Source organism: Notothenia coriiceps, unplaced genomic scaffold (genome assembly GCF_000735185.1).
Source record: "Notothenia coriiceps isolate Sejong01 unplaced genomic scaffold, NC01 NC01_scaffold00037839, whole genome shotgun sequence".
Lineage (NCBI taxonomy): Eukaryota > Metazoa > Chordata > Actinopteri > Perciformes > Nototheniidae > Notothenia > Notothenia coriiceps.
Window position 1 is genome coordinate 1 of NW_011370540.1, and position 12,604 is coordinate 12,604.

Consider the following 12,604-nt stretch of genomic DNA (forward strand, 5'->3'; position numbering starts at 1 on the left):
CCAAAAATCGTTTTCAAAATGTGCTATTTAAATAAAACTTGATTTGACTTGATAACTCTCCTTAATATATATTTAACTGTGTAGATTTTGCGTTTTAACAACCCCAAATTGCCAGGACGTGTTTGATTTGTCTCAGTGAACATCCTGCTTCATTTAATCTGGCACACAGTGGACCGAGTGAGGCTGCAAAACATCAAGCTCTCATTAGTCACAGCTGCTCTAATGGGATTACTGTTGCTAAACTAATCAGTTCATCTCGTGAGGCTGTGGAAACATTTAGGCGCTGACAACTTAAGTGAGTTGCATGAGAGCGTATGAGGAACAGAACCAGATAAAGTGGAGCAGTTTGTTTAGTTAAGAGGAGAACAAAATAAACAGATTGTGCCAGGAAGACAGAGTTCTGGACAGTCTCTTCTTTCTGCTCCCTCCTCCTCCGTTACATAACTCCACACTGACAGGAGGGTCATTTCCTTTCCTGCGCTCCTTCACAGAAGTGGTTTTCTCCTTTTCTCTGGCCTCTGTGTTTTACAGCTTACTATAATGAGTCTGAGGATGGTTGTGCTTCTGGCTGTGTTGAGTGGGGTGACCGGGAGCCCCAGCGTGACGCCCAGACCTGAAGCTGACTCAGCGTTCACGACGGTTCATCCCAACAGCGTCCCAGAGACAGTGGCGGAAACAAAGCTCTCTGAAACGGTGAGGAAGATCTAGCTTTGATTTGGAATCGTTTTTCTTTTCTAGGGAGGCTTGACTACAACTTTTTTGATCCATAAAATGGAGTATCTCCATAAGAACCAGTCAAACGCACCACTTTCAATCTTGTGTTCTCATTACTTAGTAAAAAAAAAAAATTGCCTAATTGACAAGCAAGTCAAGTCATCGTCAACAAAAGATCCATATAGCTGTTTTTATATTTTTGTAGATAATCATTTACATCATTAGAACTACAGGTTGCCAGGAGCATGCTGCTGTACAAGAAAAAGAAGGCATTTGTAGTTGTGGAGACAAATGACGCGCACATCAAAAGAACAACACTTTAAAAGATGGATATATATCTTTGTTGCAGACCATTCTGTACATAGTACAATAGCCATTTTACGCTCAAGTCAAAACACAGAGTTTTTTATACCAACAAGGTCGAATGTTTGTAAAATCAAGGTAATAAATATGTTTTCTGCAGTGGGTCAGGGAGAAACAATAGCTACAAAAGTAAAGTGTCAGTTTTTTCATGGCTCCTCAAATGTAGGCCTTATTGTTGAGTCACGGTCGATGTGTGTAGAAATGAGAGACGGCTGTCGTGTTAAAGTCCAGTCTAATCGGTGGATAATGCTTTTTTAGGCCTTCCACTTGCTCTTCTTCGCAGGCAGCTGCCCTGTAGACTCCAAGTATTTCTGGATGATTTCCTCTTGTGTTGCCTGCAGGCAGGGCTGGTATCTGCTGTACTCCATGGTGTACTCCCCTTTTCCCTAAATAAACATCAGATAAAGAATGTTAGTTTATCAAAGTTGTTTTGAACTCTAAGACTCCTCTGAATTGATTGGTGGAGGTCCTGCCAACAACCAGAAAGGAAGACTGCAGGAATTACTCAAGGCTGGGAAATCCAGCATGTTTCAATAGACCATTTAATCAATATTCTTTATTATTACTACAAAGCATTGGTAATCAAAACAAATATTGGCTCTTAGGCACCTTTCAACAAAGTTGTTTAAATATCTTTATATTCAGTAAAAGAAACAAGTCAAAGCAAATAAGAAACTAAGGCATAAATAAAACTAAATAAAGTCAAGTACTGGCTGATAGTATTTCAAATGGATACATTAAATGTAAACAGGAAAAGTAGATGTATTTGCAATATAGAAAGTAATAATGTTTATATTCATAACAAATTGTTTTAATTTGTATTAATACGGAATATGTAGCATTTGGTCTTTTCATTAGAATGCTACTATTTTAGAAAGCTTTTCATCCATTGATGAATAAAAACACAGGGAATAGCATTCACTTTACAGTATATGCACTACAGATGTTGGCGTTTGAGGGTTGAACTTACTTCAGTGGCGGAGCGTAGTTCTGTGGCGTATCCAAACATGTTGTTAAGTGGAATCTGTTGGGAAGAGTTTGTAAACTCGTCAAATACCAAGGATGGAGGAGCATAAGAGACAACAAATGAAAGCTGAAGACTGCAGATGCATGCGCGTCATTCACAAACTGGACTCACCTCAGCGCACAGGGTGATGTATCCCTCCGTCCCGTCGTGTTCGGAGATGACTCCTTGCCGGCGGGTTACACCAGCGATGGCCGCTCCCTGAAACTCTACAGGAGCTACGATCTCCACAGACATGATGGGCTCCAGGATGGCCGTGCTGGCTCTCTCCATCGCTGAGGAGAACGCATTGCATTAACAAATGCTGACAACAACGACAACAGACGTGAAACAGGAGGTCAGACCCTCACCTTGTTTTAGAGCACCCTCCCCTGCACGGATGAAGGACATCTCACAGGAGTCCACCAAGTGATGCGCTCCATCCTCCAGGACGAACTTCAGTCCTGAGATCTTGTGCCCGCTCAGGGGTCCCTTCTCACAGGCCTCCCTGAAGCCCTGCAGCATGATGGGAAGAAACAATTAATTACAGAAAAACAAGAGCTTGTCTTTAGCTTAGAGTTCAAGTAACCTTTGTAGCTTTTTTTCCTACTTTTTAAAGTTTGGGAAACTAACCTTTTCGACAGCTGGTACAAACTGCTTCGGGATGTTGGTTCCAACAGTCAGGTCTTCAAACTCCAGGCCGGTCTGATTCTCGCCATCAAGAGGCTCAATGTATCCGATAACTTTACCATACTGCCCCGAGCCGCCGCTCTGCTTCTTGTGAAGGAAGTCAAACCTGCAGGGAAAGAAAAAAAGAGAGCACAAATAAGTACAGAATTCAAAACAAATCCCAAATTATTTTATTTCTTAGATGGATATTAATGTTTGCTGTACCTAAGTATTACAAATAATAGTGCACTATTATTTAATACATTTTGGATATAGCTAGGTCATGTATGGTACTGTACTTTTAAATATGGTAGTACAGTAAGAGATTACAGATATGGTAGAAGACAGAACCACCAACACAAGATGGATGCCTGAAGACTAACTGAAAAAGATGATACTCAATAGTCAACTCAAATATTAACCATATATTGGTTTAGTGAAGACAGGGAAATCTAGATCTTGTTCCTTTCCTGTGTGTGTACGAGATATCTTTCTGTAATACATAAGCAATGTAAAAATACTCTATTTTTATGATTTCTTTCGGAGCCATTTAACACAAAAATAACTCATGTTATTGTTAAATACAAAGTTACAAGAAGACTCACTAAGTTCTGCACCTCCATTTGTCATTAGACTACAGTTACTAGTATCAGACCAATATTAGTGAAACGTATCAGATATCATCAGTGTTGGCACTGATACACTTGGGATGTCACATACAAATATATCAAACACCTTGCTAATCCATCACGGAAATCTCATTTAAAATTTGAATAGCAGCTCAAACACTGGAGCAACAAATGTTACTGATCCATGATAGCATTCCTGTTTATAAAGCTGATTCAATAAAGAGAAGATGAGAGGAAACAAAAGAAAAGAGCTCTGTCTCTTTAAAAAAAAAAAAAAAGGGGGAAGTCCAAGAGCTCTGAAGGAGGAAGTGGGAAGTAATCTCCCCAATCTACACACAGAGCAGCGGACACATACAAGTTTCCACCTGTCAAACTAACAGGCAGTTCCAGCGTTTCAGTTACAGGCAAGATCCCACCTTCACCCTATTGTTCTTTTTATGTATTTGCTTTCCACTTTTTTCCCAATGGAGGTTTTCCTTGTGTCTGAAGCTGAAGACAAAAGCTTCTCCCTGCTTACAACCGAGGGTCAAAGTCCTTCGAAGCCCATCCCTCTTTGAAAACGGTCTTTTTCTTATTTCCTCTCTCACTGTCTGCGCTCTCTTCTCTCTGGGTTAACAGCTGGACATATTGGTGGAAGAGGAGACAGACGAGGAAGTGATGGCGACAGGAGAGCTGAACCCCAATCACTACCAGGCGCAGAGAGCAGCCAAAGTGGTCGAACACTACCTCAACACTCGATACGGCTCCCCATACCGGCTGCTGGGACTGCACAGAGTCCACAGCGGAAATGCAGAGGTCAGCCAAAGTTTAACGCTTACAGTTTACCCTACTGTGACGTTGTTTCTCTTACTAACTGTGGATATTTCTGACTTGGCTTTTAGGATGTTGAAGACTCTGGAAGAAAGTATCAGCTGGAGATCTCAGTGCAGGAGATAATCAGCAATGTAAGATGTGATTTACTGTAAAAAGCTTACGTGTGGATTACATACAGCCATGTGCTCTTGATTTAAGAGTAGCTTTTTTTAACGTATAGGGTAGCTTTTTGAATTTGTTTTATTATATTTCACAGGGACAGTGCCCTTAACGAAAATAATATGACTGTCAATTCTACCTGTACGTTATTTAAAAGTACCCGTAAAAATCTAAAATGACAAATTCTGTGTCGAAAGCTTTGACCACCCCACCTCCTTTGGTTTGTCTGTGAAGACACACTATGTTTAACTTGCTGCATTTACCTTAAAAAGGTTTGAGTTGTGATTTTCCATACACAAAACAATGAAAATATATTTGAAGCTAGTCTTAGGCTACATTTGTGTTTTAAAGTTAATAATCCCTGGCTTTAGAGCGAGCAGGTCCGACACGCTTTAACTAAACAGCAGATAAAAGGAGGCAGTGTGGTGCAACACTGACTCACTGGCTGCCATGGTAACATCTGGACTATGCCTTTGCTCTGTATACTTCCCTCTCCTCTCTTATCAAACCTTCCTTTCTATTATATCCTTCTTTATTTTAACCATCCCCTCTCTGTAAACTCCCCCCAGACGACAGAGAAATGCTCTGCAGAGGTTTTGTTTCCGAGGGGGGGGCAGCAGCGCTCTCCTCAGGTCCAGGCCTCGTGTGAGGAGCTCCTTAAAATCAACACCACAGCTCAAGAAGAGGCCTTGTACCAACAGTACAAGATGACCCAGAGCCTTTTATCTGCACACAATTTACCTGGTAAGAAAACAAACACTGCTTGATTTTGCTCCTGATCAATGCACAAAGCCATGCATTGCACAACAAGGGCAGTGTGCACGTGAAGCATTTGTGGATTTCAACACTAAGTTTTTGAGTGAACTCATTGTTCCTCTCAAAAATACTAACACCACACAAATGGCTGACATTCTGATCCTCAATGGTGTGACCTCCAGTACATTATATTCCATAGCAATCAGTCTGTCAAGTATTTTCTTGGTCAATCGATTTGTTGTTAATGTCCATCAATATTTCCCAAGGCCCAACATGTTAACCTCAATTAAAAAAAGTTGACAACTACTCAATTTATCTTTGCATAATTGGTAGTGACAAGGCTTAACCACATGCAAATTAACTTGTTTCCTAACACACCACATTGTGACCAACAGACAGCTACGGTCACATTGATCCCGACATGAAGCCTTTCTGGCACCTCTGCATCGTGGCCTCCAGCTTCATCATGCTGAATGAGTCCAGTGAGAACACTCTGTACAACATGGCTCAGGTGGCCAACATCACACAGCTGGTAGGTTTGTTTCGTCCGTTTTTGTAACATGTATGTTATTCAGACTCTTTGTATTATCAGTCGTCATTGTTTCGATCATAGACCTTAATAGTCTTAGAACAGAAAGCTCCATTGGATTTTTTTAAAGTTCTTTTTTATTTGGGGTAATTTTAGTTGCATCACTGTTCAGGTTTTATGGTTCTGCAATATAACTCATTTTCAATGATGTTTCTCACTCTTATTTTGTAGCTTGTCTTACTCTGTAAAGCACTTTGGGCTGCATCTTGCTTGAAAGGTGCTATATACATTAAGCGTATAATTATTAGATTATCATTTAGCTGAAAGAAAGCTGATGTGATTCGAGAATGTTTTATTTATAAAACTTCAACGTTTGCCTTTATTATTATTTTTCTGCTGCAGGCAACTGAGAACCACCAGTTGACGTTTGACTGTCATGTACTGCTGCATGAGATGGTGTCCCAGGTAACCACTTGTTATAATAATAAAATCTACAATTATCTTTACCATCACTCTACGCAAATCTTGACTGTCGGTAAAATGACTGTCGATGGCTACAAAAACGACGTCAAAAAACTAGGCATATTATATTTTTCCTTGACAAATAACTAATATTGTGAATGTTTATCAGAATAAGTGGTTGATATATCAGTTTATAAACTCAGGACTGGATGAATTTGAGAGTAAGCAAGTCTGGTATGTACCAGTTGACAAGAAGAAATGTGTGATATAGTACCACAAAACAAGAAGACTACAGCAGTAAATCCCTAATCTGGAGCAATATAACTTCTCTCGTGCCAAATATGTGCAGTATTTAAGCTTTCAGTTCATGAAATCTCCTGTTAATCTGAAAATCCGTGTTATTTGGCAGGAAATCATTCACTGGAAGCTGCTGTTCACATGGTCTCCTCCAGAGGGCGTTAAAGTGCAGCAGATGGAGCAGCTGCCACACTGCCATGATTGTGAAAAACCTCCAAACACAAACTGAACTGCTGACATTCATCACACTGCTGCCACAACAAACAACATCCTGACCCACCTCTCTTGTAGATGAAATGCTGCAAATAAAAAGCCATCATATATAATGATGACATTATAACATTCTGCTACCTTAGCAGTCATTTTGGTTGCTATTGGTTCTAGCCAAAATAAACTGTATACAGACTAGTGTGTGTGTGTGTGTGTACACGAGAGAGCACTTACTGTACAGGAGCACTGATCGTCTCTCTGAAAGCCACTTTGGGTTTCCCCATCACACAGGGACAGTTATATTCCCTCTCCATCCTCTGAAAAAGCAAAACAAGAATGAACCAACAGAATACCAGGTCAAATATCTGCGGTTTAAAAAGGGAAACCTTAAACATGAAGACATCTTTTAAATGAGGGGACTGATCAATCCATTTAATCTTTAGTTGGGTTTACTTTGGGGGCCTACACTAGAGCTATCACTAAAATCAAGTCAGAAGAATCATCAACTACAGTTGAGATTACAAATTGGGGAAAATAGTTCTAAAAGCAGTCATATTTGCAAATGCATGGGTTTTTCACCTATATGTTTTAGACCAATCAGTTAATGTATCCTATTTAATGCATATATCTTGTATTAAAGACCCAGAAGATTGTTCTTATTGGGTACCTGGGAGTAGATTTCTAGATGAAGCTCGCCCATTCCTGAGATGATGGTTTCTCTGCTCTCCGCGTCATAATACACTCGAAACGTCGGATCTTCCCTGGTGAAACGACCCATACCTTTGGAGAATTTATCCAGGTCAATCTGGTTACGAGCAGGATAAGATGAGAAGAGTTAATACATGTGATTTAGACTTTGAATACAGTACGAGTAAATCGAAGCAGTTTTTACCTTGTTATTTGGTTTTATTGACATGGAAATAACAGGCTCTGGGACATGAATAGATTCCTGTGGGTCAGAAATGGTGACAAATTAAGCACAAGATTCTTTACATCATGAAATAAAAAAGGGGAACAAAATTAAGAAAAAATGTATTTGTCATTCGAATATAATAACATTGAAGTTGCTCACCATGGAGAGGTTAGCACCAGCCCTGGATGTAAAAGTGTCTCCACTGGCACAGTCAATCCCAAACAGAGCACAAATATCTCCAGCATAAACCTCCTCCACGTCCTGAAGAGAAAGAAAACAAATGTAAAAATACAGAAATAGGTTGATTCAAAAGCGGTGTTATTAATAACGGAAGTCTGAGTGATTATTATAGGAGTGAATATTTATCACATTAATTTCTTGTTTTGATGCTACGAGATGGAAACTCTGGTGTCACAGGGGATGTGGTTTTTATATTTACACTTGAGTGGTGCCAAATGAGGAACCTGAGCATTTTGACCAGTCATGTTTCTCTGCTGTTAGAACTGGAAAATAGTGACCTCTGAGAGCCTGCTGACGTGTGCAGGCTTCTACTCACCTCCAACTGGTCGGCGTGGAGACGCACTAGCCTCTGAACTCTGACTCTCTTGTTAGTGCGTGTGTTGTGGATGTGCTCTCCCTTCTTCAGGCAGCCCTGGTACACCCGCACATATGTCAGCTGGCCGAATCTGCCCGCCTGATAGTGTGAACAACAGGAAACAACAAAGTATGACATGTTTGAATGTTCCTGTAAAGCAATATTGCAGATATAAAAGATTAAGGCTAGTAACTGACCTCCAGTTTGAAGGCCAGAGCAACAAAGGGGTTCGTAGAGTTTCTTGTAGGGTCCATTTCCATCTTTGTTGTTTCATCGGCAACACTAACACAATGGAAACCAACTGATGTCAAGATTTCTCAAAACACATTTTAAAGATCTCCAGCAAATTGTATCTAATATTAATTGAATTGAATATAGTGTCACTATTAAAAGGTCTCCTATTATACTATTTGTAGGCATATATTATAGGTCTCAGATATATAAAAAACATGTCTATGAAGTGTTTTGCTCAAAATACCAAACAGATCCCCCATTCTAGCCATACCTCATACCCCTCTATTTCACTTCCTGTTTCAAAAGTGCTGATTTGGGGTATAAAGCTTTAATAAAAGAAAAAGAAAAGAGACGAGAGCTCATGCAGGAGAATTGTACCCAGATACTCAGCTAAACCCTGCCGTGATTAAACGCCATTTTATGTTCCAAACCATAACAAGGATTATTTCTGAAACAGTATGGAGCTCAAAGGCTTTTTCTCTTGCCGGTTTACCACAAGGTGAGTTCCTTTTTATATCCTGCTTCTTTACACATACTCTCTCCAGTACAGCGTTAGCTCTGAGTGTTAGCAATGCTTGCTAATGTAAACACAGACCATATTACTCCCAAAACATTGCGCATTGTTTCTGATAGCAACGTTTCTGATAGGGCCGTGGGTGTAAAGCCATCCCACGTTTCCGATATTACGTCATTTCAGACGCAAATCTGGATCAGCTCCGTTGTAGCCCCGTTTTAGGGGTTTGGGTAAGGAGGAAAAGAGAGAGGGTTGTATTTTCTGACACACCGGGGACCCATATTTATGTATAAAAGACATCAAAAAGTGCATTTTGCATGATCTGAGACTTTTAAGGGCAACTTTCCATACACATTTACTACCCCGGTCAATACTCACTCATCATTGAAGTTGGCATAGTTTTTGACTTCAGTGGGGTTTGGCATGTAATCCAGGACAGCGTCTAGTAGAGCTTGGATGCCTTTGTTCTTCAGCGCGGTGCCGACCAGCACCGGAGTGAAGAGGCGCTGCAAGGTGGCCCTGCGGATCGCAGCCTGCAACACAGAGAAGAGACAAGAGTCTGAGAGCGGGGCAACAAGACTGTTTTCCTTCTTCATGCACACATAGCGTTAATGTCAGAACTTAGGTATGCAATGAGAGGAATTTCTGATGGAGTTTAAATTAAGAAAATGATTTGAAAAAAGGCTTATGTTTTATGAGCAAGGTTCGCTCCACAACTTGGTCCAAACTAATATATCTCAGAAGCTGCAGCATGGATAAATGTTTTAGTTTTTAATTAGGTTGACATTTGTGGGGGTTTTTTTATAAAAAAGGCCTTTACAATTTTCAAATGGCTGCCATAAAATGTGGTAAAATGACTTTCAAAATGTTCAACTAGCGCCACCATATGGCGACAAGATTTATATAGATAGATTAATCTGGTTCAAGGTTTTAATTAAAAAACAAGCAGTTTATCAGAAAACTCCAGGGCCCAGGTTAAGCTTTCATTAATTCACACATTCGTTCTCTTTATAAGAGGCAAACCTTCAGGTCGCTATTTGTTAGAGGCTTTTCCTCCAAGTACATCTCTCCCAAGATTTCATCAGCGTCAGCCACGCACTCCACCAGCTCCTGCCGCCGGTCTGCAGCCTCAGTGCGGAAATCTGCCGGGATCTCATCATAGCGGATATCTTGACTGCAGGGAGGAAGAAACACTTGTAACCTGACAGATAATGATTTGAACGATTTGACACTGTAGGTATTATAGTTCTGTAGCAAAGGATCTTCAATCACTCATATGTGCTAAAATCGAATCCTAATGCTAAAGTTACATATACAAATACCCAATTCACACTATAACAGAAAAAGATATCTTGAAGGTCAAGTAGCAATAAGGAGAGACCCTCACCCAAAAGGTCCCTCAAAATATATGCTCCTATCCTCTACCAGGTCGATGATGCCGCGTATGTTCCCCTCCAGGCCCATTGGGATGTTCACATAGGCTGCGTTATGGTTCAGTTTGGTTCTAAGGAAGGAAAATAAATATGCTTCAGATCATAAATACAGGAACAAAACCAGAGGCTGAAAACAACATCGCTTATAGAATGATGATTTCATGTCTAATCAAGCCTAAATGAAAGACTTAAGCTTGTTTCTGTGTGCACTAGGGCTGCCCTCGACTAAAGATTTTTCTAGTCGACCAATAGTCATCAATTTTATTAGTCGACTAATCGTCGCATACACAACAGAGACATCAAAACACAACTTATGTCATCGTGGCTCGGCTAAGCTAGGCTAGTACTTACATGCGATAAGTCATATTTGAAGTCGACGAATAATAGGCAAACTTTTGCCTGCAGAGTTTGCAAATAACTTTCTTGGGTTCATCCTTGTCATGCTCAAAGTGCTCTCACATTTCTTATTTCCTGCCTGACATAATTAGTCCAATAACAAGTTGGCACAGCTCCGTCTGATTCAACACAGGGAACGCAGCAGTCACATGTTTTTTTTGTTGTAAATCTTTTTTTTTTCTTTTTCAACTAATCGACTAATGAACAATTGCTTGACTAAGACCTTAATAGTCGACTCGCGATTAGTTGACTATTGGGGGCACTGGGGCAGCCCTAGTGGGCACCATAAAAACACATCTGCATGAGTCTGAATCAATCCTTACTTCTAATTTTCTTGCATCCAGGTCTATTTCTCAGTATATTAAAACTATTACTATTAACAAAATCTCAGGAAAAACATTCGAAAACAGGATTTTTTATCATCGCGATTTCCTGGTTTACAATCTGTATTATACATTAACAAAACCCTTGTCTGTCTTTAGACTGAATAAAACACTAGTTATCGACATCTATCTAACAGTTTGGCACACTTACTAATTTGACGAATGGTTAGACGATATTGGTCTTTTAATAGAGTATCTATTGTTACGTTATCACTTGTGATTTGATAAATACTGTACCTCATCTGCAGCAGGGCTCGGTTGGGGTTGGCGCCCATGCGGTCCAGCTTGTTGATGAAGGTGAGGAAGGGGACGTTGTAGCGTTTCATCTGCCTGTTCACTGTCATAGTCTGACACTGGACTCCCCCCACCGCACACAGGACCAGCACAGCACCGTCCAGCACACGCAGCGCTCGCTCCACCTCAATGGTAAAGTCCACGTGACCTGGAGAAACAACAGACAGTGACCTAATTGATTAATTAGCACTTCTTTATTAAATATTATGAATATGTCTTTATTATCAGGCTATGTTCCACAATCATTCAAAGTAGCAGTGATAAAACCGCTTCTTAAAAAGCACAACCTCGATCCCGAGGTTTTAGCCAACTATAGACCTATTTCTAATCTTCCGTTCCTCTCAAAAATTCTTGAGAAAGCAGTCGCAAAACAGCTGTGTGATCACTTAAAAAACTATGATTTATTTGAAGATTTTCAGTCTGGCTTTAGAACATATCCTAGCACAGAGACAGCTCTGGTTAAAGTCACAAATGACATTCTAATAGCCTCAGACAAGGGACTTGTCTCTATTCTTGTTTTGCTCGATCTCAGTGCTGCATCTGATACTATCGACCATGATATATACAGGGAACTGCTTTAGGCTGGTTTAGGTCCTATCTATCTGAAAGCTCTCAGTTTGTACGTGTCAACGATGAATCTTCCACGCAAACCAAAGTTAGCCATGGAGTGCCACAGGGCTCAGTGCTCGGACCTATTTTGTTCACATTATATATGCTTCCGTTAGGCAATATTATAAGGAATCATTCTGTAAACTTTCATTGTTATGCGGATGATACTCAACTATATTCATCAATCAAGCCTGATGAAATTAATCATCTAAATAAAATTCAAGACTGCCTCAAGGACTAAAAAACGTTGATGACCTTACATTTTTTGACACGACCAAAACTGAAGTTATTGTACTTGGCCCAAAGAATCTACGAAACAAATTATCTAAAGATATACCAACTATGGATGGCATTAATTTGGCCTCCAGTGAGACTGTAAGGAATCTTGGTGTTATATTTGATCAGGATTTATCCTTTAACGCCCACATAAAATCAATTTCAAGGACTGCCTACTTCCATCTACGTAACATTGCAAAAATCAGGCATATCTTGCCTCAAAACGATGCAGAGAAACTAGTCCATGCATTTGTTACTTCAAGGCTGGATTATTGTAACTCCTTATTATCAGGGTGTACCAAGAAGTCAGTCAAGTCGCTTCAGCTGATTCAAAATGCTGCAGCTCGTGTACT

General features: G+C 40.1%; 2 protein-coding genes across 2 annotated transcripts; one reads left to right on the top strand and one right to left on the bottom strand.

Moving 5' to 3' along the window:
- Positions 1-890: 890 nt before the first annotated feature.
- Positions 891-11,545, bottom strand: gfm1 (G elongation factor, mitochondrial 1; the record flags this gene model as incomplete). The annotated part of the gene is made up of 15 exons (XM_010797356.1): positions 891-1,463; positions 2,048-2,101; positions 2,216-2,376; positions 2,452-2,596; positions 2,714-2,876; positions 6,839-6,921; positions 7,272-7,409; positions 7,497-7,553; positions 7,677-7,778; positions 8,074-8,211; positions 8,310-8,394; positions 9,239-9,393; positions 9,884-10,034; positions 10,248-10,364; positions 11,310-11,545. Coding segments are annotated over 15 exons (1,917 nt in total), but the record flags the coding sequence as incomplete, so codon positions are not given.
- On the top strand, positions 3,682-6,802 carry lxn (latexin). The gene is made up of 7 exons (XM_010797354.1): positions 3,682-3,782; positions 3,997-4,173; positions 4,260-4,322; positions 4,920-5,094; positions 5,502-5,638; positions 6,038-6,100; positions 6,507-6,802. The coding sequence occupies exons 2-7, from the start codon at positions 4,036-4,038 to the stop codon at positions 6,621-6,623; spliced, it is 693 nt and encodes a 230-aa protein (XP_010795656.1). The 5' UTR covers positions 3,682-3,782; positions 3,997-4,035; the 3' UTR covers positions 6,624-6,802.
- Positions 11,546-12,604: the final 1,059 nt, after the last annotated feature.